At 36.3% G+C, this 26,749-nt stretch overlaps 3 protein-coding genes across 5 annotated transcripts; 1 reads left to right on the top strand and 2 right to left on the bottom strand.

The window, feature by feature from the left end:
* Window positions 1–823: 823 nt before the first annotated feature.
* On the bottom strand, window positions 824–7,915 carry LOC140799998 (plasma membrane ATPase-like). The gene is made up of 16 exons (XM_073154610.1): window positions 7,742–7,915; window positions 6,932–7,051; window positions 6,546–6,782; window positions 5,136–5,897; window positions 4,177–4,299; window positions 3,980–4,084; window positions 3,748–3,892; window positions 3,498–3,662; window positions 3,170–3,408; window positions 3,056–3,088; window positions 2,878–2,959; window positions 2,600–2,760; window positions 2,212–2,385; window positions 1,767–1,949; window positions 1,473–1,654; window positions 824–1,246 (listed from the first exon to the last, which is right to left on the bottom strand). Exons 1-16 carry the CDS (start codon window positions 7,796–7,798, stop codon window positions 1,150–1,152), a joined length of 2,865 nt encoding a protein of 954 aa, XP_073010711.1. The 5' UTR covers window positions 7,799–7,915; the 3' UTR covers window positions 824–1,149.
* Window positions 7,916–13,396: 5,481 nt separating this feature from the next.
* On the bottom strand, window positions 13,397–14,773 carry LOC140800202 (uncharacterized). Its single transcript, XM_073154873.1, has 4 exons — window positions 14,728–14,773; window positions 14,276–14,538; window positions 14,043–14,097; window positions 13,397–13,676 (listed from the first exon to the last, which is right to left on the bottom strand). The coding sequence occupies exons 1-4, from the start codon at window positions 14,771–14,773 to the stop codon at window positions 13,672–13,674; spliced, it is 369 nt and encodes a 122-aa protein (XP_073010974.1). The 3' UTR covers window positions 13,397–13,671.
* Window positions 14,774–19,278: 4,505 nt separating this feature from the next.
* Window positions 19,279–24,774, top strand: LOC140799945 (COP9 signalosome complex subunit 5-like). Of its 3 annotated transcripts, none has more exons than XR_012111125.1 (7): window positions 19,279–19,827; window positions 20,554–20,835; window positions 20,925–21,072; window positions 21,385–21,467; window positions 23,973–24,053; window positions 24,140–24,289; window positions 24,377–24,774. XR_012111125.1 is itself a non-coding variant. In XM_073154511.1 (6 exons), the coding sequence occupies exons 1-6, from the start codon at window positions 19,429–19,431 to the stop codon at window positions 24,236–24,238; spliced, it is 1,092 nt and encodes a 363-aa protein (XP_073010612.1). In that variant the 5' UTR covers window positions 19,296–19,428; the 3' UTR covers window positions 24,239–24,774. The 3 variants fall into 3 exon arrangements, 1 of the variants encoding a protein (XP_073010612.1); XR_012111126.1 differs by having other exon boundaries at window positions 19,296–19,827; window positions 24,438–24,774; XM_073154511.1 differs by having other exon boundaries at window positions 19,296–19,827; window positions 24,140–24,774.
* The last annotated feature ends 1,975 nt before the right edge of the window (window positions 24,775–26,749 follow it).

The following is a 26,749-nucleotide window of genomic DNA, read 5'->3' as shown; positions in this document are numbered from 1 at the left end:
ACATGTACATATTTGATGAAATTCATCAAGAGTGGCACCAAAAAGAATTGCATTAATAGTCTTACTATTCCAGCCACAGTTCATAATCATATTTATTGCACTTATCTGTAGGTTTCACTATTTCTTTTTGATCAACTATCATTATAGGAGATGTCTAATAAAAAACAACAAATATCTAAACTCTTTCATGAGATCTAATTTACTATAGTCCTAATAAAAATGCTAATAAGTTCAATGTTTTTATCATTAGATAATTTTTTCCTTAACTGCTGAAAGATTAAGTTAAAAATATTTATATACATAAAATGCTAAATTAATTAGCATTTTAGGACAAGAAAAAAATGCCGAACTAATTCATATTTTTGCTTAAAAATAAAACGTTGAACTATATGCTGATTAATTCAACGTTTTTATAGAGCCGTAGTAAATTAGATCCCATTTGGTAATTAGTTTGAGAGGTAGTATACTTCGGTAAAAATAAATTGGAACATAGCTAATTTGGTCAAAAACTCCAAAGCTCCACATTAAAAATATATAGAGAAAGTATTAAATATACACTCTACTCGATCTAACAATTTGACAACTCAATAATTCGTACTCATGAAGCATCATAATATTGTGTTTATCATCATAATATTATGGCATGATCAACATAATCAAACTAAGCATACAATACATGAAGCATGAATTTCTATGACAAATAAATTAATGAATGTATAAACAAGCAAGCAGTAAATGATATATGAATAGATATACATCACAATACGACTACAAATAACAATTCTAACATTAGTCAGGAAAGGTTTTACTTGCTTCAGATATGTTTGTTTTATCTCAATCTTAGTCTATTATTTGAATCCCTCATTTTTCATCATATGGGAGCTGAATCCAACAGAGAAGTTTGCTTATTTCCATTGAGCATTCACCATACTCACCATTAGGGGAAAAGAAAATGACAAAAGCCACATCAGTGACATACATGCATATATATATATAGGACATACTGCCTTATTTCCATTGAACATAATGCACTTACTACTATTATGCATTAAAGGCAACCCCCTCTACTTGCTCTTCAATATCTTTATCAGTGCTACTTCCCTTTGTTGCCAATAAATAATCCCGATCTCTCCTCTATTTGATTTGCTATTACACCGTGTAATGTTGCTGGATTGTTTCAATGTCAAGCCCCTTCAGCTTAACTACTGATTCCACATGGCCCTTTAGAGTGTGCAGCTCTCTTAGCCTGCGAAATTTTCACTAGAGAATTAAGAATATATTCCATTTTGTAAATAGTGTTATGGCAAATGTGAGAAAAAAAAATCAAATTGGAAAGTTCAATTTTGAATACTAAGTAACTTGTTGGTCATTGTTTTGACTAATAGAGACAGTATCATCAATAATGGAGATAAGGAGGACGCCCCTTTAATTGTATGCATAATAAAATTGAGTGTAAATTTAGGGTTACTAACCTCGCAACCTCAGCTCGCCGTTTGGCCTGCTCAGCAATTTCAGAGAGCTCACGGTAGCTGCTCTTGTCGGAGAAGAGTGCAGTAGTCTCAGGAGGTTGGAGACCATGAAGTGTTCTCTGTGCTAGAGCCCATTGAGCTTCCCTTTCTTCTCTACCATAATCCTTCTTGGTAGTAAAGGCAATCTACAAATTTCAAAGATATCAGCATCACAAAAAGAAACCAAAAATGGCACCAGAACATAGATGATAGATTAATAGTCAAGTAATTAGATAAATGTATAGAGATTTGTCTTACCCTGCTCTGCAAGAGGTTATCCCATGCCCTTCCACTTAGGGCGTAGCGAGTGCCAAATTTTATCCAGTCGAGTGGGAAGAAGAAAATAATGCTGTAAAGCCATATAACTCCAGCCCATCCCCAACCAATGCCTTTAATTTTCGCAAATCCCCAGTTTGCATAGATTGCTATGAGAGTCGCAACCTGCATGCCAAAAAAAAGTACCAGTTTCCTCAACTACTCATTTCTCACAACTATCTTAAGAGGAGAAATTAACAAGCATATAGAAAGCCCTTAGAATGAAGTAGGACAGAACAATTTGCTCTTTTTCACTAGCTTTCTTTTTGCAATACTTGCAGAAATTATATGCAGTAGTTAGTGATCTTGATGTCTTTCAACAGATAGATAACATATGGTTCTACATGGATATTAGAGATAATTGACTAAATGTAAGTGAAGAACTTACAAGTTGAGCGATTATGAATGCGCTGACTAGAAGGAGCCCAGGGCGTTCAACAAAGGACCAACTGCGAGACCGAGTGACGAAAATAAGAGCCTGGCTCACAATGCTGACTTGCAGGTAAAGAGCGGACATCATTTCGTGATCGCTGTTCCGCAGTGACCTTACATTAAATTTGTTCTGTGCAAAGACATCAAATATGAGAGGTTGTAGGTATAATTGCACTGAACTGAAATAGAATTCTAAATATCCTACTCTAATTTATAGTAAGGGATGGAATGGAATTAACCAGTTGACAAAATGCAACCAAATGAACAAAATTTAGTAGCTCAGGCTGTGATTTGCTGAAAAATCATCCTGATCATGATTGTATAATGGGATGAAGAATGCTCACCGAGAAGAAGTCAGTCTCTTTCATAGCCCAGAAGAAGATGACAGTCATCAAAGCCAGGTAACTGCCTAGAATAACACCAGTAGCAAAAATTTCTTTCAGTTTCCAGCTATCAGGTAGTGGCGATGGTTTCACTCTATCTTTTGAGATTGTCATGATTGTGCCTGCACTTTGAATTCCAAGTATGTAAGTTATGCACAAGAGCACGAAGAAATTGTCCGGACAGTGTACCAGATAGTTTCAGACATTATATGAGTAACAATAATCATATGATGACTCACCATCATTAAGGATGGCAATGATTAGAACCATGAAAGGTGAGAAATCAAATTTCCATATCAATGCAATAAGCATAAAGCCAAGCTGCAAAACATTCAAAATAAGCTGCAGTCAATACAAGTACATAAAGACCAAAATACTCACAAGCAAACAGATCAAAATAGTATAGATAGTACTTACCACAATACGGATGGTAATTGAAACTGCATAAATCTGTAAGCAAAAAGGCACAAAGAGAAATTAGACATGAAGAAGCTGTAGGAAAATGAAATTGAATTTCTAAACAAAACATACAGTGTAGTTCTTCATCCGCTGGAAGATGCATCTGCTGGTAAGGACAGCACTGATGATGACACTAAGCCCAGGCTCAGTAAGAACAATGTCAGAAGCACTTCTTGCCGCATCCGTGGCATCAGCAACTGCAATTCCTATATCAGCCTTCTTCAATGCAGGGGCATCGTTCACGCCGTCACCTGTCATTCCACAGATGTGCTTCTTTTCCTGCAGCCTCCTCACAATTTCATACTTATGCTCTGTGACAATTTAAAGATCATTCAGTATCATTACAAAATTTGCATGCCAAATTTATTGGTCAATGGTATTTATATAAACTAAAACTCACCTGGGAAGACTCCTGCAAATCCATCAGCCTTCTCAATCAGTTCGTCGACAGGAAGTGCATCAAGAGAAGCATCCTTGTTCTGGCCAAGCAATGAAGAGGAAGGATACATGTTTGTTCCCATTCCAAGCCTTCGGCCTGTCTCCTTAGCAATAGCAAGTTGGTCCCCTGAAGGAAGACATCAACATTAAAGATCAAGTGATCAGTAAGGAAATAGTTGCCATGGAAAGACCAAAGAAGGCTTAATATATACCAGTAATCATCTTAACATTTACACCGAGATTTAATGCCCTGCGAATCGTCTCAGCACTATCATGTCTTGGGGGATCAAAGAGGGGCAACAAGCCAACAAATTGCCAAGGCCCCCCTGCACTTTCCTTGCTCTTCTCTGGGACTTCCTATCAAACAAAGCAAAGTAGAATTAATAATACAACTTTGAATTGATCATAGAAACAAGAGAACAAGCAAGGATAGGATTCACAAACCTGTCTTCCAACAGCTAGCGAGCGAAGCCCCCGTTCTGCAAACTTGTCAATCACACTGTGAGCCTTCTTCTTAATATCCTCCTTGCAATTGCAAAGGTTCATAATCTGTTCAATCACAGTAAGGAAAAAGAAAAATCAGAAATCAAATCAAAAAATAATTTTTAGCATCCAAGTATAATATTTAACAACTAGCATACCTGCTCAGGAGCACCTTTACTTACGCGATGCCACCTTCCATCAGCATCAATGTAAGTCAGAGCTGTCCTCTTATCCACTGGGTTGAAGGGAAAGAAATGTACTTCCGTAATACCGGCTCTTGCCTGAGTAATATATGATCATCAACCTAGTTAGGTACACAAGGATGGAGCCAGTAGAGAGCTAGAATTTTGGTCTAGGAGGGCAATTATATTGGTAGCGTAAAATTAAATTTCAAAATAGAGTGTCTTGATCCAAGAATTAAGAAAGATAGTTAAATTAAAAGAAATGAAACAAAGAGGGAAAACAAATTGAAACCTTCAAATTTTGTATAGTCATTGCCTTCGTTTCAGGGCATGGTTAGAACCAATTCTAGATGGAATTCAATTAATTTTACTTGGAAATGAATTCTGCTGTTCAGAAAATAATGAAACTGAAAAGAGATCTATCTAATCTTGCTGTTTGGAATGAGGTATATATTTAATATATGTTCCTTTTACCTATTTTACGCATGAGCTTCAAAAAGAATGTAACAAATTAAGGGTTACTTTTGAGATTTGGAAGAAATAATTCAAGTGGCAAATGAATTTCATCCAAATCTGACCTCAAACCATCAAATTTCAATAAATATACTGAAATCCATCCAAATCCACTGAAATAAATTGAAATCTCATAACTTAATGGTTCCAAATACCAAATTTGATGAAATTAGAAATCCAAATCAATTGAATTCTACCTATTTGATGATTCCAAACCGGGTGTAACTAGAATGAGTTTTTTTTCTTCTCATTATCTCTCATATTTAAATATATTCCTAATTTCTATTGTAAAAACACTCCAAAAGATAGCTTATGTGTTTTCTTTCTTTTTTTCTTTAATCAAAGGTCATCGGCATAGCCAATGTAATAATTCTTAGTCTGAATTAGCAAAGTTATAAGCTGGCGGACCATGGATTTCGTACCTCCTTTGGATCTGCGAGCATCCCGACCATCGCCGCATCGATGGCGTCCTGGTTCTCGGTCCTCGACGCCCTGGCGGCCAACAAGACGACGTGATCCTTATCGACGCCTTTCGTGAAAACCTCGATGAGATTCTTATCAACGCTGAGCTTGTTAAGCGTGAGCGTCCCGGTCTTATCGCTGCAGAGCACGTCCATCCCCGCCATCTCTTCAATGGCCGTCATCCTCTTCGTGATCGCCCCTTGCTGCGAGAGCTTGTGGGATCCGATGGCCATGGTGACCGACAAGACGGTGGGCATGGCGATTGGGATTCCTCCGATCAGGAGGACCAAGAGGTTGTCGATCCCGCGGCGGTAGGGGCGGTGCTGGATCGGGAACATGACGATGATCTCGACGATGATGCCGATGGCGATGGAGCAGATGCAGAAATTCCCGATGGCGGTGAGGACTTTCTGGAAGTGGCCGACTTGGTTGGTGCTGTCGACGAGGTGGGCGGCCTTTCCGAAGAACGTGTGGACGCCGGTGGCGATGACCACGGCCTCGATCTCGCCCTGCTTGCATGTCGACCCGGAGAAGACCCCGTCCCCAGGGTTCTTGGTGACCGGGAGGGATTCGCCGGTAAGCACGGACTGGTCGATCTTCAGCGGGTCGCCTTCGAGGAGGCGGGCATCGGCAGGGACGATGTCGCCGAGCTTGATGCTGATGATGTCGCCCGGAACCAGAATCGCAGCTTCCTGCTCGCTCCACAGCCCGTCTCTCAGCACCTGCAAATAAGAACGAACACAAGTAAGTACTCCTAATACCCACTTCGTAGGAGATGCGTTTATTACCTTTCACACCCTACCTTCTGTATTATTTATAAATTTAGCCAAAAAAAGAGAGAAAATTTTCAAATCACGCCCAATAATTTATAACAATAATTGAAAGGATCATTTGAGAGAATTTGAAATAGCCTCCGTAAGAAATGGGATTTTTACAAATTACATCGTGCATTTTATCTATTTTGTGAATCACACCTCATTTTTTCATGTTTGTACTAACGTTGACCAAATACTAAAATACTCTCACCATTCTCTCTCATTTTATATATCCCTTCAGTATTTTTCCCACCTACCTCTCCACGGTCGCCGTGCCACCACTTTTCCTCATCTTTTCACTCCTCCCCTTCGAGAACAGAAAAAGAGGATACCTCCCTTCGAGAACAGAAAAAGAGGATGAAGAAGAAAGAAGTAGTTTAGGTAATTATAAATTATTTTATATATTACAGTAAAAAAAAATTTATTATCATCTAAGTTAACAAAGGGTGTTAAATAAAAATTATAGGAAAAAAAATAAAAAATTAGATTACAAAATCATCAAAGACGAATTGTGAATCATAATATAAGTAAAATACAGGCATGATTTATGATCACCTTTGTCTTTGGGGCGAGATTGGCCATGAGAGCAGCTGCCGCATTGCCAGCGTTGTTCTCTTCAATGAAGGAGATGGTAGAGTTAATGACCAATAAACATATGATACCCACAAAGTCCTGCCAATCCGGTGGCTGCCCACCACCATTGGCCAAGGCGATGGCCATGATGGCCGCCATCTCCATAACCCATGACAGTGGATTCCACATGAACCCTAAGAATTTGAGAAATTTGCTCTCCTGCATCAGAAAATAATTAAAGCAGAGTAATAGATTAAAAAAATTATTCAAGGGAGGTATTAAGATTATGTTACATCTATAATTATTTTTTACTCATATATATATATATATATGTATATATAATAGGAATATTTTATAGATGAAAAGACCTTTTTCTCCTCTAGTTTGTTGAGTCCAAAGATTTGAACCCTTTGAGCTCCCTCCTCGGATGAGAGTCCTTCTTTGGTGCATTTCAACTGCTCAAACACTTCCTCCATGGGAATCCTCTCCTGGAAATACCAACATTAGCCATTAATTTTCTCTTAAAAAAAATCTAAGCTTTGTCAGCAGATTACATGAAATAGATTGCTTTTAATAGGACATCTTTTAGTTTTTTTATTTCTCCATCCAAAAAAAAAAAATCTAACATAAAGAGTAAAATACATAGTTAGCATTCTAATAAAAAAAAATATACATCTACAGTTAGAATGAAGCAGATTCAATAAGAACTACTAATTTCTCTCTCCTAATCTAACGGTTAAGATTAAATAATACTAAATAAAATTAACCGGAAGTACTAATCACCCTTTTAAATTATAAGGGTAAATTAGTCTTATTTTATTTCACTGTCTTAGCTATCTATTCTTTTATAAAAAATAAAAACAAGTCGTATATAAATTTCTCTATATATTCTATTATTATTAAGGAAACGATTTATAACGATAAGAAGTAAAAAAATACTTAAATTCTAGTTTACTTACCGGTTAATCTAGTCGCATATATAAAATATCTTATATACCCCTTAATTTATAAACAAACTATTGCTCTTTTTAAAATGACAAAACTACCCCTATAGGAAGAAGATGGAGTGATATCTATACTCCATTACTCCTCCATCAAGCTCTCTCTCTCTCTCTCTCTCTCTCTCTCTCCGAGATCTAAAAGAGGATGGAATTAGTTCTGGAAATTAGTAGACTCACCAGATCGACCGTCTCATTCTTGATCTCCTCGAGACTAAGTGCGTTGTCTCCTCCCATCTCCTCCTCCTTCTTCTCTTTCTCCTTCTCTCGTTCTCTCTTTCTCTCTTTCTCTCTTTCTAATAAGAGTAGTATTTAGTAGGAAGATATGGATAGAAGAGAGAGAGAGGGAGAGATGGGAAAAGGTGAAGGTTTCACGAGCTTTATATACTCCCTGAGAACACAGCACTGGTTCAACTTGGCGGACCCCACGGCAACCAATGGGTGGACCCCTACAAGCTCACCGGATGACGTGGCTGTAGGTCCCGCCGTTGGAGGCTTATGTTATACGGCCACGCGTGGTCGGACCCCATCGGCTAAAATGCAGGGTGGACTGGACGCATAATTGACTCCCTAATAATTAAAATTTCATCACGTTAATTGAAATGGAGAAATAATACTAACCAAGGTAGCCTTCTTCTTATATAAGAAGAAGGTTATAGGATCAAATCTAATCTCAAATAATTATTGTCGATGAATTTGTTGGTTGATGGTGGTTTGGCTTAGGAGCTCGGCGGTGTAGTCGGCTTGAAGGAATAGTTCGACCACATAATGAATTAGTTCGAAGTACGCGCACGCCTAGACTACGTGGTTTGATATATTAATTAAAGCTTAATTAGAGCATTTGTATCTTTATATTCAAAAAGGATTAGCTCCATATCCAGCATTTTTTGAATAATTAAAAAAATAATAATAATATTATTCTTATTTAAATACTTTTTTTCGTCTACTAAAATAAAAATTTAACTTATAGTTATTAATAAAAATTAATTATAGATTTAAGTGGTTGGTGATTTATTATTTTTATTATTAATTTTCTTATATAGTCAACGTTTGTATCTCTATTGGATAGCAAAGGTTTTGGGAGATAACATTTTCTTTTTTATTGCAAATTTTTAATAAGATCTTATCTTCCACGTGGGCCCCACACCAAATTATAAGAGAGAAGTCAGCTTATTCGCCAAGTAATTATGCGCCACGTGGTGGTATAGAGATAGCAGACGAGAATTATAAATAAAACCTTGTGTTTGGATTAAATTATAAATAAAGCTCTTTTTTTTTAATAAATGGAGGAATGGAAATACCAAAGAACACCCTCAATTAAATTTAAATTACTAACCACCTGGCCGAACAGAATTAAAAGTAGAAATTTTTCGTCTATTTTTAAAATTATCTTTGTCTCACTTCTCTAATATGACTTTGAGATTAATAATAATAATAATAATAATAGTAATTTTTATTTGGTTCTATTTCATTAGGAACTAATATTTTCAATTTCTCTCAAAGCCATAAAATTTTATTCTAATTTTTTTCTTTAATATACGTGTAAAATAATCTCTAGTTCGCCTAAAATTTATCGCACCGTAAGCAAGCGTGATTATTTCTAGAAAAATTATGAAAGTTTAAGATGTAATTAAAGCATCAATCTTGAACTCTTTGTTTACAGCAGGAACTCATATCATTTAACTCAGAATTAGTTCCGCGAGATAAAATAAAAAAAATAAAACTAGGTCAAAAGTTATTAGAAAAACTAACGGTGAAATTTGGATGAAAAATAAGATAGTGAAATTGTGCACGAACTTGTAATATAATTCATAATGAATCTAAGTCAACTAAAAGAGCCAAATTCTTTATTTAACTACAATTAAATGATCCCCATATATATATATATATATATTAAACCATCTTTGTACTGACCTATGGTAATTAATTGGATATATTAATTAGAAGAGTAAGACTGCATGATTTGGCCAAGTAGGTATCACATATCACTCTATAGGTGGCATGCAATATGATGTTCTATTGCATCATTTGTAGTATAAACACTATATGCTTAGTAAAATCTTAATCTATTTCTCAATCTGCATTTAGGTATAACTCTGAGAATTCTTTTGGTTATAATTTTACCGATTAGCCTGCTAACACGGGACGCTTATCAGGTTTTTGGTGCCCTGAAAGAGGCATCACTTTCGTAATTTCTGGCTGCTGATATTTTTATTTGAATGCTTAGTAAAATCTTAATCTATTTCTCAATCTCCATTTAGGTATAACTCTAAGAATATTTTTGGTTATAATTTTACCGGTTAGCCTGCTAACAGAGACGCTTATTAGGTTTTAGGTGCCCTGAAAGAGTGATATTTTTATTTTCTAAAAAAAAAACTTGCTACTTGAAAAAAAAGAAAAGAAATAGATAGTCTTTGAATGCATATATACTCTAAAAAAAATACTTGTGAATATAGCTCTTCCAAATTAATCATCTCAAAGTTCAATTTTTTTTTTATATATACTTGAGATTTAGAAGGGATAATATATTACCACTTGGCTAAGATATCCAAGAAGTTGAATTAAGAAAATAAAAAAGGAGTCAATTCCACCATATCTCACAAGAAATCTAAGTATGAAAAAAAGATAAACTTGCTACTTGCCCATTTGGCATGTACAAGATGTTGTCAATTTGGCATTGGCTACATTGAATGGTGATTTATGAATGATGTTGCCATGGATAGCATATTAGGGTATTCATACAAAGATAGTGAGCTTTAGACTAGTATAATAGAGAGTTAGTCTTCTCTTAAGGTGAGCATCTATGGATAATTTAAGCATCAATGATTGATCAAGTTGGTATTAGAACATCTTAAATATTACTTTAGGATAAGATAATCACACTTAGACCTCACCTCCCCCGAACTAGCCAACTTTAGTTAGACCCTTTTTTCTTTCGTGGTATATTAACCTCCTCAATCAATGTGGCACCGAGGAGAAAGAAAGTATTATCTTCGATCAGATTTAAGCTAACACCGTCAGAATATTCTATTAAGTAGAGATATTTTATTTTTAAAATCACTAAAATGCTCCTAGTAATAACTTGGTTGATAGTATTTTCATAATTTTTTTTTAAATTTAGGTAACTTAACTCGTAGATTTAGTTAAGTTTAACTAACTGATCTAACTGTAGGGTTTTTTTTTTGTGCACATATTTGCTAAATCATATGGCTCGATTTATAAATAGTGAAAATATAGGGTGCGAACCACAATTCATTAAAAGACAGGATGTTATATGCAAATTTCTCTCATTATTATTATTACTATTATTATAGTTGTTGATGTTCTTGTAGCATTAGATAAAGTTGATGATGGAAATAAAGTCCAAGATAATAATATTCATGTTGAAGTACTCAAATCATGATTGATGTTGTGTCTCTAATTAAATAGTCCTCCATTAGAAGCTTTAGAGTGACTACTATGTAAATTATAAATAAAAGAAATTGTACTCTTTACATATTTAAATATATTTTATTTGCATATCATATTCACACATTCTTTTATCTTTTTATTAGTTTAGTTTTAAGATAACACTAAGTGGAATAGCATATGCCCATCAAATGTGATGCAACCTTTAATTAAAATTGTACATTGATATATTTACCATTGAAAACTTTGCAAATATAATAATCATGTCACTAGATTCTTTAATAGATCATAATTGGCACTAAAATAATTGGATTCCTTAAAAAAATATCATTATGTTAATTTATTCTAATTAATTAAAGACTTAGAAAGGAAAAAAATCATTAAGTGCTATATATATTATATTTTGACCTACTAAGAAGCATAATTAGAGATGTCTAAACTCTGAACTCCATACTAAACCTACTCTGAAAGGCACAACTAGAGCTACTAGATAAATATGACATAATTCTTGACAAAAAAATATCTAGGACTAACCCTAATATGAATGAGACAACCTTTTACATGAAAGACTTAATAGTAAAAGCCAATTAGAAAATACTAAGCAATGCAAACACACCAGATTTACGTGAAAAATTCCAAACCCAAGTAAAAATCATGGATCCTATTTACTAGGATTAAATCAACCACTAATATCGTAGCAAATACAAGAGCTACTTACAGATTACCCGCTGAATTCCACAGGTAGATGAAAAGTTCTCTTATTAATTACTCGACAGATTATTTTACCATTCCGCCCTTTTCTGTCTGTACTCTACTCTTTTATTTATATCTTTTCATTCCGACCTCCGATTTATGTGAAACTAAAATCATTAGAATTCTAACTCACAAGGTTACAAATACTTAAAGTTTTATAATTTTTTTACGTTCTGATCGGTCCAGATCTAGTTCGTAACACTGTGCATGTCATAAGCACGTGCTCATGTTAGGTAGGGACATTACATCACGAGTTACCATTATCTCTCAAGTAGATGCATTTGAACGCCCATATGGGCCACTTGAATGTCATAGATTGGCTTCTGTGTCTGGGGCAAGTGTGTTTGAATGCCTACTTAAAATCTTTATGTAATTTAATTTAAAATCTCAATATCATGCTCTTTATTTTAACACATTCAATATAAGGTTTTGTTCACTTAATTGCCAAGTGAAAAATCTTACAACTTTTGTGGCATTATGGGCTTGTAACTGAAACTTATGAATAATATGATCCATGGCGTTAGAACTAGGGTGCGCATGGGTTTAGTTATCTGGATGCTAGGTAACACTAAAAACATAATAAATGTCCTAGAGATCAGATTTACCACACACTATCAATAATAAAATATAAAAAGTAAAACGTAAAAAAATAATTGCAGACATAAAGATTTTTACGTAAAAAAACTCCAAACATAGATAAAAAAAAATAAGAATTCAAACTCAGATCAAAATTAATCACTAGTAACTATAGTAGTTATAGCATAGACATGCATAGTGCTTCTCGATCCACATAGTTATATCTATAAGGTCTTGTTTGCTCAACTCATGATGCACTGCTTTCCGTGATCGATTCTGTAACCTTCAAAGTTAATCATACTAGTTATGCTAGATATGATATAAATAATATAAGCGGAAAGTAATTCAGCATGCTATATGTCTAAAACTGTGAGGTGATCTCCAATAGTATGCAAATATAGTTCTAGCAGTCCTCAAAGTCGATCCACAAAGTTACTCGAAAAGAGTTTAGAAAATTTAGAGCACTAAGGGCATATGAACAAACTATAGTCTCATTTGCATCATATAATGGTTGTAGGATAATGTTTTCAAGAGCTTTGATAATATGGTTGCTCTGTTGTGCACAAACTAGGTATAAGTTCCTGAGGGAGCTCACTAGATTGAGCAACCATTATGACAAGTTGACAAGATGGGTGGTGACCTTGATAAAAATAATTTATCCAGTGGCATTAAACAATCGACAGTTTGATAATGGGTTCTATTTAGGGGTGAAAATGGATTGGATATGGACTGAATAATACTCACATCATATTCGGATCCATACTTTTAGTTCGAATACGGATACAAATGTTAGACGGCATCTAAAACTGTATCATAACCAAACAGATACGAATAATTTTTGAATACAGATCGGATAATTTTCGGATATGAATCAGACCTTAAACTGAAACATATCAGATCGTAAACAGAGTATAACCTTTATTTTAGACACAATTAACACAAAAGTGCTTGCAAATAGAATATCTTCAAAAGTGCTGATAAAAAGACATTTTGATTAGGTAATCTGAAACATACTCAAGAAGCAAAACACTAATCTGTTAATTGTTTTAAAATCAGAAACCCAACTTCAAACATTGTTAAAAGGTACTACATCTACGATTGTTTTTAAAATTTCTAACATAAATAGAGCTTGTTAAGATGGAAGAAGATTTACACGTATCATAACACAACAGATCATTCTCAATAATCCCTGCGACAATCATTATCACCTAAGCATATAACTTAAGAAACATACTCTGTTTAAGCAAGCAGTATGATTTTTGCACTGTACAATTCAACATAACAAACAATATTGGAAGAGCAACCTCACTTTCCTTATACCCTTCTCTATGCCCACTCTGTTCAGAAAATCATCATCAGCCATGCCAGAAAAATCAACCTGATGGAATAAGAGAACTACATCATCACCTCTACGGTTTCACATATAACATCAATATTGATAAAAATAATATCAATCCAAGTCATAAAACCCACCGCCTGAATAAATTAGCAATCTAGCATAAATCTTTGTCATTGCTTCAATGCTGAATTAGCACTAATTAGACAAATATTTGATGACTTAGAAATGTACAACCTAATATGATTGCTATAATGTTCTAAAATTGTCATCCATCAAATATTTTAAATAATAATGAGTAAATGCCCTTTTGATAGAGATATTATCATATGATTTGCTGAAAGAAAATAACATAACAAGAATGCAGTATACTGATTCAAGCAACAATATAAATAGAATATTGCTTACCATCTTTAGAGGCATCCACAAAAGAATGGCTGCTTGTGTGGAACTCCTCTAGAATCTGTTCTACTTCAGAAATAGACATACCACATTAGAAAAATAAACCAAATAGTAAAACAGAACACAAGAAATTAATCTTAAGTCAGAAGTAAAATCCAACATAAATAGAGTTAACTACCCTCGATCAAAACAATGATCATATCGTCATACATATTGATGAAGTTGAAACAAGTCCATACCGTGGCTTGGCCAAGACCCAACATATCCCACCTCTCAAGAGCAACAAATGCCATCATCTCCTCCTCTTCCTCATCATGCTCTTCCTCCCCCTCGCTTGGTGATAGCGAGCTCGAGGAGGGAGAAAAGCAGAGCTTCGTGGCGCTAAGATCGAGGAGGGAGGACCGGAGGAGGCGAAGCTTGGTGATGTCGAGCTCGAGGAGGGAGGACCGAAGGAGGGGAAGCTTGTTGACGCCGCGATGGAGTGGTGATGGTGGCGGAGAGGCTGGAGAGGTGATGGCGACGAAGACAGCGATCGGTGATGGCGAGGAGAGATTTTAGAGAGTTGGGGGTGGAGGCAGCTACCGATTAAGAGAGATGGAGAGGGTAAGGCTAGAGTGGTTTAGAAGGTTGGGTATTTATATAAGCGATTAAATGGATATCCATTATTCGAATCTAATAACATTAACTATACCCGTATCCATATCAGGATCTAGATATTTTACTACACCCCTATCCATATCAGGATCTAGATATTTTACCACACCCCTATCTGTATCTGTATCCAGATTCAAATCGGATAGGAATTTTTTATCCGTATCCGATCCGATCCAGATCGAGTAGTGGGTTGGTCAAACTTAATTCGATATGTTTTCACCCCTAATTCTGCTGCAAAATTGACATGGAGTAGTAGACCCAAATTGAGTTTCTAAGAGCTAGAAGACTGTTAAGGTGTAGAGACAAATCAAGCTTATCTTAGTTAGGCATTCAAATAACCCTTTCAGTCATTCGAATGACCCACTCAGAGTTTGAATGGAAATTAATCTAGAGAGAAATATTTGAATGGGAATAAAGTGTTCTATAAGCATTCAAACGAGATTAGAACGAGTCTTGGGCATTGTAAGGCATTCGAACAGACTCAAAACTCTTGACAAGTAATTGTAAGTTTTTTTTTTGAAATATGTATATAAAATTTGTATCTTTAAGGGGTTGTATATGCTCTAGAACATTGTTAAAACATAGAGAACTTTTTAGGGAGAGAATAACGAGAAATAATTTGAAGTTGTTTGTTTTAGGTTGGTATGACTTTCTCTTTATATAATCCTTTTTGGTTTCTACTTAGTAGAATCGACGAGATCGTCGTGGAAATAGCTCTAATTTGATAAACCACATAAAATCTATCTCTTTCCTTTGTGATTGTTTTTTTTTCCTTGCCTTCTTATCTTTTCTTGAAATGAGTTGCCAATTTTCTTATCCAAAAATGAGTTGAAACAAAGATTCAACCCTCTATTATGTTGAAGAGCTTGGATATATATATATATATATATAGAGAGAGAGAGAGAGAGAGAGAGAGAGAGAGAGAGAGAGAGAGAGAGAGAGAGAGAGAGAGAGAGAGAGAGAGAGAGAGAGAGAGAGAGAGAGAGAGTTTGGATCTAGAAGGTTATAGACAACTCATTCTCTTGAGTCATCACTTATTTAGACTCATTGTTGCTAATAATATGCTCTTTTAACTTCTATTCTTTTCACCCAAAAATAAAACTACCAAAAAGAGATCAATAATATCAGTACAAATTCACACCTATCACCATATCAACACACAACCAATAGAAGATCACCATCCCCCATCTAAAGCACATCTCTATGACACATATAACTAGAGTATCAACAATTACACATCCACTGAAAAAAAAAAGAGAAATGTATACCAAATCAAAATGTAATAAAAAAAAAACTAACACTCCACTAAGTTATTCTTCAACATTGGTAGTCTCCTTTTTTTTTCTATCATATATCTGAAGCTGAACTTTCTTTTGAACATCTTTCCTTTTGGGGCCTACTGAATAGACAAACAACTTATTAATATGGTATATAAGTTCATAGAGCATCTTAACTTAGAGTTATTAAAAGTTTTCTTATTCCTTTTTAGCCAGATTAACATTCAAATATTTGTATAGTCTTTATTCATTACATGATATTTTTAAACCTTCCATATTTCAGTCATAGTTTTAGGCATTGCAAAGTGACCCTAAATCTTCTTTCCTTACACTAAAATTTACTTTACAAAACTGCATTTTAAGAATGGATGTTTCCCAGTCTCATTTTGATTGCAAAAGCTGCATCTCATATTCTCAGGCTAATACCATTTAATCAAAATATCTCTAGTGAGAATACAATGATGTGATTCGGACTAGATCGGATCACATTGAAAGACATTAGGCTTGATAGATCAAGTCTAGTTATCTTATTTATTTACGTGGTTTAGTCAAAGTTTTAGTATGTTAGAATTTTATTTAATTAAGTAAATTTAGCTCTATGCAGCTTTAGGAAAATATTTGCAGAATATTCTACAGATACCAGAATAATATTAAACCACTTGGATAAGATCGCCAACCTCTAGAACCACAACTTTTTTATTTACGACTTTTCCAGATTCAGAATCTAACCACAACTTTTTTATTCACGACTTCTCCAGATTTGGAATCTATCAGCAACAAAATGAAGGGTTAATCCAAGAAGATAATGAAGATTGGTTTAATTAAATTTGCTTTAGACTTTTTGATTTAATATCTATAAATAGGGCCTTATGGCTTGTATCTTAGACATGTTTGGAATAAAAGATTAATTGGCTTTTGTCCTGTCATCTCTCTCAACTAGGCCGCAGACCTCTACATCTCCCTCCTCCATCTTCACAAATCAGCGCCACCTCTTCCATTGGCACAGTCTTATCTAGCTTCTAATCTCCCTCTGCTATCGGTCCCCCTAGTCCCGTAAGATAGGCCTATTTCTCCCCCTTCGTCTCTTTATCGTAACCGTTTCTACCCCCGTACGATTTTTACCATTGTTGTAGGCCAATCATAACTTTCAATCATCTATCGCATCCACATTTGCAAACTACCACCACCATCATCTATTGCTGAGTCCCCTCCATCAACTACTCGGCCTCCACTCCATTATCATCTCCATCCTATACCTAGGAATCTGTGCCTCCACCCGCGGATCCCAAATCTCATGTAGAACCGCTACGAATTGGATCAAGCCGGTTCGTAACATACGATTATTGCAAACAAGCCACAAGAAAGACTTTGTTTACATTAGATTCCCTATCTTTCACATATTAGGGATGACTCTAGAAATTCACTAGCAATTATTTAAAAATATGTACAAAGAATTCATTGAGAAAATATCTTCAACTGCTTGATCTAACTCAAACCGCAATTGAGCATCTACTTCACCTTCTCCTCCTGCTGTAATATTAATATCCAAAAAAAATTCTATATAGAAAGTACCAATCTACTCCATCTTATATCTCATGAATATAAACATTCTCATCCCAAGCAATAGCAAATAGCTTTAGAAACATAGTTGCTAAAGAACAATCTCCAACCAAGATATCTTTCTAGAATTTAATCCTTTTGCCATTTCCCACTTTTTTTTATTATAAATCTCCACCTTCAATGAAGGGCCTCACAGACACTATGTAGTGGACCATATTCATTTTTTTGTAAGTTTATAATTCTCAATCTGTTACGAATCAGTCTAATCCGATCCGCAACGGTTCTAGACTCGATGAAGTATGTAATTTCTAAGGGAATCTGCGAACAATCTAACCAATGGATCCTCTTAAAATTTGGAACTATTTTTTCTCTTGGAGAGAGCTTTCCAACGAATATAATATTATAGAATTCGGACGGTTAAATCTCAAGATATCAACTAAACAGTGGCCGAAGGTTAATTAGATCCTAGCTTGATAGCCCACCAATGGCTAGATAGATGCTAGATTTAGTTCTTGGTGTGAAGGGGGAGAAATTATTATAGAAGAGGGTGGTTAGAAGCTGAAAGAGGCCGAAGAGGCGCGAATGGTTAGATACAAGTAGAGAAGGAGATAAAGGCTAAAACCAATTCCAATATCATCATCATCCTACTATAATTAGGGTTTCTTCCACATATATATAGAATCCTACTATAATTAGGGTTTCTTCCACATATATATAGAGGCTCATCCTAAGAACTCCTCAACTAAGTTAAATAACTCTAAACAAATCCTAACAAACCAACAACTAAGTTAAAACCCGAACAAATCAACTAAACCAGTCTTTCTTATCTTCTCGGATTATCCCTCTAAGTCTAAGTAATAATCAATTTAAAAGTTCCTTTTTTGGAGCAAATTAAGGGTCTTTAAAAGATATCATATATAAATAATAAATTATTCCCAATGGTTAGAATATTAAGGGTCGAATGAACTGCAATTTTATCATTCTTAAGTAAACTAAAAATTCAAGTGAGGTAAGGTTACCCACCTTTTTTAGATAGTGAGTTAATCCACTATTTATTATACAAATCAAATAGTAGAAAGTGAAAAAGTGTCACTCCTAAGTTTTAAAAGTTATACTTTTTAGTTGTAATTTTATATTCAACAAAATATTTAGAAACACCACCACCTCACAGAACTTAGAGGTGATCATCGGGCGGGCTGAATTAGGGCTAGGCTTTTGGGGCCCATCGAGCTTAAATATTTATTCACAATTTGACTCACCAATCACTCGAGCCCCACTAACTCATTAGATATTAAACTTGAGTTAGATAAAATGAGTCTAACATAATAAGTTAAATTAAAAAAAATATTATATCTAATGCGGGACTAAACAAATTATAGGAATATGTATGCAATATGCGTTGAGCTATATGAGTGTAGTGAATCAGGCTTTTGGGCTGGGCCGGGTGAGCAAAGGTTTAACTCATGCCTCTCACTATCATCTCTGACTCGGGTCGGGCTTAGCCTGATTAAAATTGAGTGGGTTTGAGCCGAGTTTAGGCAGATCGTGCATAACGATCATGTCTAGTATTTTTGGTATGTCCGAAAAAAAGAATGTTCATTTAAAGAAAGAAAAAAAAAGGAAAAAAGAGAGAAAAGAAAAATAAAATAAAGCCCACTTTAAAGAGGCCCATAAGGTGATTTGAAGGCATAGCAGGCTGAGCAGGCCTCTAACTACTACTAAAAATTGCACAGTGATTCCATTAGCCCTCCGAGCCCCCCCCCATTTCTCTTCAAATTCCCATTCCACCCCTTTCTTCCCAACGAATTTACTCCCTCTGCCCCTAGGGTTTATCCGCCCTTTTCTTCCTCTTCCTCCCGACCACCACGAAGAAGAAGACAAAGAAGCGAGAGAGCGACGCCATGGAATCGTCGGCGTCGATAGCTCGCCAGACGTGGGAGCTCGAGAACAACATCGTTTCCGTCGAAGGCGCCAGCACCGGCGGTGGCGAAGACCTTGACGCGATCTACTACTACGACGAGGCCTCCCAGACTAGGGTTCAGCAGGAGAAGCCATGGGAGTCCGACCCCCACTTCTTCAAACGCGTCAAGGTTTCGGCTCTCGCTCTGCTCAAGATGGTGGTGCACGCGAGATCGGGTGGATCGATCGAGGTAATGGGGTTGATGCAGGGGAAGACGGATGGCGACGCCATTGTTGTGATGGACGCCTTTGCCCTTCCCGTCGAGGGCACTGAGACCCGGGTTAATGCTCAGGCCGATGCCTACGAGTACATGGTCGATTACTCCCAGACCAACAAGCAGGTCAATTAATAAACCCTAACCCTAATACTCTCCTTAGATTATTCAGTTTCTTTTTTTCACCTGGGGGTCATCAGGTGATATAAGCTTGATGCTTGATGCTTGTTTGTTAAAATAACTTCATGCTTACTTTAATTGTAGAAGAGTAATGCCGTGGGTTGTTTTTGGCGAATTGCATTAGATTGACATCTACTTGATGCATATTTTATTGATCAACCCAAATTGACAGCTTAAAGTTTTGTTCTATCTTGCATGTGTTTTGTTTTAGTGAAGGAATTCACAGGTCCAGTTCCAGGTGCTTAAGCGCTAAAAAGAAGCTTGAAAATTGTTCCTTTATGTTTATTTAATACATGTTTTGATCTGTGTGGGTTGATTTTGTAGTAATAAATGTATTTACCATGATACTGGACTATCTCAAGTTTTCTTGAACTTATTACATGTTTCTTTCTCGAATTCTATTGTATGATGCTAAGCAGTAATCCTACTAGCTTAATTTCTTGGACTAGAACTGAAACTGAAATTTAGGACCATAATGAGAGGTGAATGCAACGAATACTCTTTACATGGACTATTTCTTTCTTTTCATAGAACTAGTACAGAAGAATTATCATATAATAATCCTAAATGTGGTTCAATCATGCTATTAGGAGCATATGTTAAACTACTTGCTGAATAATATATGATATCTAGTTACACTTCCCTGACTTTTGTTAGTCGCAACTGAAATAGGCTGGTAGACTGGAGAATGTGGTTGGTTGGTATCACTCGCACCCCGGTTATGGATGCTGGCTCTCGGGCATTGATGTGTCGACACAAATGCTTAATCAGCAATTTCAGGAACCATTCTTGGCTGTTGTGATTGACCCAACAAGGACAGTCTCAGCTGGAAAGGTGGAGATTGGTGCATTTAGGACGTACCCTCAGGGATACAAACCACCAGATGAACCTGTGTCTGAGTACCAGACAATACCGCTTAACAAGATTGAAGACTTTGGTGTTCACTGCAAACAAGTATATAGTGATAATCTTTTCCTTTTTCCAGATTATCCTTATTGGCAGATGGATACATTTTTTTCTTCTTGGATGTTCTTTTGTTGCAGTACTATGCATTGGACATTACTTACTTCAAGTCATCCTTGGACTGTCACCTCTTGGATCTTCTATGGAACAAGTACTGGGTGAACACACTCTCTTCATCACCACTTTTAGGCAATAGAGATTATGTTGCTGGGCAGATTTCTGATCTCGGTGAGCTTACACTTCTTGGCATCTATTGATTTGTTATTATTGAGTGTGTCACCTTTTATGTGGCTATAAATTGCTTTATGCACCTGAGGTATGGATTTGAGTCATCAACATCCATATAAGCAGGAGCAAGACTACATATATCTTATCCATCTGCGCCTTGTTTAATCTTAAAGTTCAACAGCAGACTGAATTGTTTTTGTTGGATTCTTATTTTTAAATAGTACTTGCATTTATTTGAGAGAAATATGTATTATTCTTCATTATTTTTGCTGCAATGGAGTGACATATTATAGATATGTATTTCTGTGGCAGCTGAGAAACTAGAGCAAGCAGAAAATCAAATGGCTCATACACGCATGGGCTCTTTCCTTGTGCCATCTCAGCGAAAGAAGGAGGTTAGGACCTGTTTCTTTATTTGATGCTCAAAAACTCTGATTCTTCTATTTAAGTATGTTCCGAACAGTAGCAAATTATTCAAGCTGATTTAGAGACATTAGAAAGGAAGATTGAATTATTCATGGGCAAAGAACATCAAACAATTTGAGTTTATGGTGGTAGCAAGGGGAGGGAAGGGCCAAAATGTCTTTGATAGAACTTTCTTCCGTAGAAAGGTATGATCACCCTGAGATGGCGGAGGACATAGGCATATAGAGAAAGAAGAACAGGATAGAGTTGCCACGAAGTTAAGCTAAAGCGGTTTGATATTTGTTACTGAAGTTAAGCTAAAGCTGTGAAAAGTCAGTCTTGGCCGAACATTTTATATGGATACATGCATTTGTAAAGTGGATGTGAAATGGACTTGGACTGATGGAATAGTTAGTATTAATAATGTATACATGTTAGCAGTATATATTTCATTTTCCAATTACTTGCATTCTTCCTGTTTTAGAAAACAAAATTACTGACTTAGTAGGAGACATTTGATAGGAATGAGACTGATTCACTGAATATGGAGAAAATTTGGTGGGGAGCATCATAGCTCACAGCCTTGGATGCTACATCTCAGCCTTGTTTTACTTAAAAGTTATTTAGATGTGCCCATGTGTCAATGTTGCTGCCCATTAGCCACCGATCTGACATGGAACAAGGAGAGGGAGGCCTACTATGTAATGGTGAACTATTGGTAGAGAGATTGATAAAGAAGCCACATCTTGGCATATTCCTCCTTTATTTTTAGCGATTGTTGCATAAACTAATTAGGTTTCTTTTTGGTGAATATTGAAAATAATTGGCTCGAACTTGATAAATTGAGACAGTAGAATGTGAACTATATGTAATGTACGCAAAACTTGTGATGTTGAGTATAATTTGTCCTAATTAAAAACTAAATAAGAAAGACTAGCACAGGAGATGACAAAATTGTAGGTCGTCATAGTCGGTGAAAAAAAGTGGAGCAATGACAAATGCAGTCTGTTTAGTTTGATTGGAAAATTTGTACATTCAAAAAAAGACCTGAAATATCTTGAAGGATTGCTTATGCTAATTATGGCGAATCTGTCTATTTCAACACTATTCATACAACTAACTGAGGATATGAAATTGTAGTAACTGATAGAACACAGCATCATAAACTGTTTAGGGATACAGGACTCTTTAACAATTAATGTGTACAGATTTAATTTCCCTGATTTTGGAGGCAGAAGGCTGTATTAGGATCTGGGATAACATCAACATTACTACTATATACCTTATCATTGAATTATGACTAAACCAGTTACATCTTTTCTTATTTTGGCAGTTTAGTTCTTGTCTTGTGTAATGTATCCTCCAATAAATTATCTAGATTGTTTTTCATTCTTCAGCTTTCTCAAGGACAGTATTTATATCCTTAGATTACTCTGGATATTTTTCCTGTTCATGAATAACAATTCTTCTTCCGAGCTACCTAGCCACATAATTTCCCATGATTTTCCAATCAAATGCAACTGAATTTTAACTTTCTCGCAGACAAGCTGTTTAGTTTCATATAGCATTCCTTTATACTCTTTCCTTATTTCAGAAATTCATTGATTGTATTGCAAAACCTCCTTCCGATAGTCTTTCAAGATCTAATTCCAATTCTTTCTGTAAATGTTGTTTTGTTTACTGCTTAAACAATTACTTTCGGCCAAGATTTTTACAATTAGACAGACCTCTTACATTAATTCAAATAAGACCACTTGTTATCTTTATGTTCTGGAAGTTGTGCTTCTCAAGTTCTGTTCAATTCTTGCTGGTGATATGAGTTCCTTAAGATCTAGATAGGTGCAATAAGTTCAATCCATTGATGATGGATTAATATATTTACTTCTATCTTATGTGCTGATTCTTGGTGACTTTGTTGCCCGATATTGCAAATAGTTGATGGGGTTATGTGTTTTAAGGTTCAGAAAATTTTCGTCTGTTGCATGGTCTAATTAGGCTTCATGTCTTGAATCCTTCTGTTCTGTCAGTTCTGGATTCCATTAGTCCATTAGCTTCTGTAGATAACTAGGTGAAAACTGACCAGATGCCATGATCTTCCCACTTACAGTATGGGCTCAACATTGTTTTGTTTTTGTTTTTCTTGTTTGTCATTTGGATAGGTTGTTTGGGAATAAGTGAAATGAAAGTAGCTATTGATTTGCTATTATTTTTAACTAACTGGATCATTCTAGAAATTTGGCCGATGCTAATTTGACTGTTCTCCTATAACAAACATCAGGCAGCAGGTGTAGCTTTTATTATCTTTACACGGGAACTAGTTCACATGTTCTCCTATTTGTTGTTCAGAGTTTTTATTCTTAGGTCAACTTGTCCTTTAAGTTTTCTTTTCTTATTGTCGTAACAATCAATTGTTGGTTGTCATAGTGTTTCTATTCTTTTTGGCTGCTTTTATAACACAATTTCTTCCTCTCTTTTTTCCCAATTGTGTCATACAGCAGGAGGAATCTCAGCTGGCAAAGATAACTCGTGATAGTTCAAAAATTACTGCTGAACAGGTGCATGGTCTCATGTCTCAGGTAAGTGGCTATTCCTGTTTTCTGTTCTTATTTGCATGGATGATCATTTGTCCACTCTTCTTACCCTGTTTACGCCCTTGTGGCAGGTTATCAAGGACATCCTCTTCAACTCTGTACGTCACTCTAGCAGGACTCGCACAGCCCCCGCCGACTCGTCTGGGCCAGAACCTATGGTGGAGGCTTAAAATCTTGATACGACAGCAGCACAATAGAGTGCCTGTTGACACAACTCTTTGGTACTTATTCCTGATCCTCCTCACTTCTTGATTCGGTTGCTCAAAAATTCTCTGCTGCTTCTGAATCTCGCTCCTTTTTCATGTCAGCGGACTCAGAATCTGTAATTATCAGCTGCTCACTTTATTTTCTGCTGTTCTCATTGAGTAGGACATGTAATTGACTATCCTTACCGGTGAATATGGTACTATGCATGGCTATTTCTGGCTACAAATACTGCTCATGGTTTCATGCACCTGCCCACAAATTTGAGTGCAACACTAGAGAAATTGCTTGAATTGATTACAGAGATCTTGCGAATCAGAGAATTGTGAAATTCAGAGTGGTTGGCTTTGTATGAGTTGAATTTTGTGATCCTGCCCATGCTAGATTTGTTTTGTCAGAGGGAGGAGCAATTTGTTGATACTACACCAATCATATCATTAATCATGTGGACAGTCACTTTTTCAGCTGGAAACTGATCAAGAATTTCTTGCAGTTTTCAACATATCTTGGTGACAATTTAGTGCTTACAGTTGAGTATTTATCATTTCTATTGCTAGGTTCTAATTGAGAGCTTCACTTGATGCGACTGTAAGAGAGTTTCATTTTTCATCCATTGCTAAGTATGCAATTAATAAGAAATAGTGAAATAGTCATGGTAGATAAGGGTCAAGTTCTATATTCTAAACAGATAGATCGGCATTACTAATATAAAAATGCTTCTTAAAGAGAGATATCCTCCTCTGTTTACTACTTGCTTTATATAAGTTACTCATGGATACATAAGTAATGGTAGAGTATTCTATTGGTATTATTTGATTAGTCTCATAAAGCAAACAAGGCAATCATTCTGTTCATTTGCAACACAGTACTCAGTTGAATGCTAAGTTTGCTCTCCAATGACATGACCTTTTAGGCTACAAGCAAGTTCATCGTGGCAAAATCACAAGTATACTGCTAAAATCTCATAGTAGTTTTCAAGTGGTCTCGTTAATAAGATTCTTTTTTTTTTCTTTTTTCTTTTTTTGAGAATGATTAGCCAGAGTAGTAGATATGTTGCTGAATCTCTAGTTCTGAAATCTCTAATTAGAAGTAACCAACCCATTAGTGTTGCAGTCATTAGGTTACCTAATTATATCCCACTTGCCCTACTTTAATAACCCACATATATTGAAGTTATTGTTGATTAATTCTGAGGTAAATTTCCCTCGCCTTTGACTTGTGGCTGAACGATTTTTCTCGAGCAGCCCACACCTTATGGGAAGTGGCCAGTGCAATGGCTTAGGCCATTGCTTCTTTTGTGAGAGAGGGAAAAAGAAGACTCAGCACAAGCTGATCACACTACATTATGGGTGGATATCGGCATTCATTTATAGAAGACTATGTACAGTTTGTTGTAACAGAAAGATTGTAAGTTAAGATACAATTTGATCTATAAAGCTAAATAAAATAACTCACATCTTTTGTAGTTAAGGAGGAAATATGCATATCCTTAACACAAGCCACTAGTCACTAGCGTGTAGACGTAGGGAACACTAAGTGACTACACAAATTAATGAGCGGCATACCTACCTAAGTGGTTTGGTAGAAGGGAGAGGACTCTTCCGCTCCTCTTTTCACTCTTCTCTAATTATTTAGATTGTCTCCTATGTGTCATCGTCGTCGCTGTCCCTGAGCGTCGTTGCCACTATCGTCACCGAGCTTTGTCATTGTCATCACCACATCCTCTCTCTCTCTAACACCCCAATTTTAAAAAAAAACCTGATGCACGCGACCCTGCCACCCTCCTCTGTCCTCTCTTCTCCTTTCTTCTTCTTCTTCTTCCCTTGCCATGCACGCCACCCTCCCCACCTCCATTAATCCTCTTCTCTCCCCTCCCACCGCATCATTTCTCCTCCACCTCGCTACCTCTCTCCCTTTCCTCTCTCTCGGGTTGCTGACGCCGAAGACAAAGCCCCGGAGCCGACGGCCGACGAAGCCCTCCATTGGTGGTGGGCTGCGGTCCAGACCACAGCCCACTAGACCTGGCTTGGGTGCGCTACGGGCCGCAGCCCACCAACCCTAGCCTTTAGCGGGCTACGTCTGACTGCAACCCACTAACCCAAGTGACCGTAGCCCACTAACCCAAGTGTTTGGGTGGGCTGCAGATTGTAGCCCACCAATCAGACCTTGTGGGCTACGGTTGGACCCCAGCCCACCTTAGCCCACTAAAGCCTCCCTTGCCTAGCCTAGCCCACTTGGGGCCATTTGGACCTATAACCCCTTTCATCTATTTTCACCTGATAGCCTAACCACTCCTCACTCATGTATACGCCTAAACATAAATTCTCTAATAAGATAATTAATTCTATTAGTTCACTAATCTTACGTATGACTTTACTTGCGTGAATTAATATGATTGACATTGCGTGAGGAAGATTTTGGGATTCCAGAGGAGCCGGCTAGTTGACGAGATTTAGTGTACTATGGAGACCCCCCAA

The sequence above is a fragment of the Typha latifolia genome, chromosome 13, assembly GCF_019914945.1.
Source record: "Typha latifolia isolate L0001 chromosome 13, TyphaL0001v2, whole genome shotgun sequence".
NCBI classification, from domain to species: domain Eukaryota; kingdom Viridiplantae; phylum Streptophyta; class Magnoliopsida; order Poales; family Typhaceae; genus Typha; species Typha latifolia.
The sequence above is the reverse complement of the archived record's forward strand: the minus strand, read 5'-3'. Positions and strand labels throughout refer to the sequence as shown.

Excerpts from the sequence above, each read along its gene's own strand:
- LOC140799998 (XM_073154610.1), bottom strand. The coding sequence starts at position 7,798 with ATGGGAGGAGACAACGCACTTAGTCTCGAGGAGATCAAGAATGAGACG. Across the intron at positions 4,085-4,176 it reads GTAAAGGTGCTCCTGAGCAG|ATTATGAACCTTTGCAATTG; the intron begins GTATGCTAGTTG and ends GTGATTGAACAG. Across the intron at positions 1,950-2,211 it reads CATTCATAATCGCTCAACTT|GTTGCGACTCTCATAGCAAT; the intron begins GTAAGTTCTTCA and ends TTTGGCATGCAG.
- LOC140800202 (XM_073154873.1), bottom strand. The coding sequence starts at position 14,773 with ATGGATAGGGGTGTAGTAAAATATCTAGATCCTGATATGGATACGG. Across the intron at positions 14,539-14,727 it reads AGATCCTGATATGGATACGG|CCTCTCCGCCACCATCACCA; the intron begins GTATAGTTAATG and ends TCACCTCTCCAG. Across the intron at positions 14,098-14,275 it reads TGGGTCTTGGCCAAGCCACG|ATTCTAGAGGAGTTCCACAC; the intron begins GTATGGACTTGT and ends GAAGTAGAACAG.
- LOC140799945 (XM_073154511.1), top strand. The coding sequence starts at position 19,429 with ATGGAATCGTCGGCGTCGATAGCTCGCCAGACGTGGGAGCTCGAGAAC. Across the intron at positions 20,836-20,924 it reads TTGGTGTTCACTGCAAACAA|TACTATGCATTGGACATTAC; the intron begins GTATATAGTGAT and ends CTTTTGTTGCAG. Across the intron at positions 24,054-24,139 it reads TGCATGGTCTCATGTCTCAG|GTTATCAAGGACATCCTCTT; the intron begins GTAAGTGGCTAT and ends CCCTTGTGGCAG.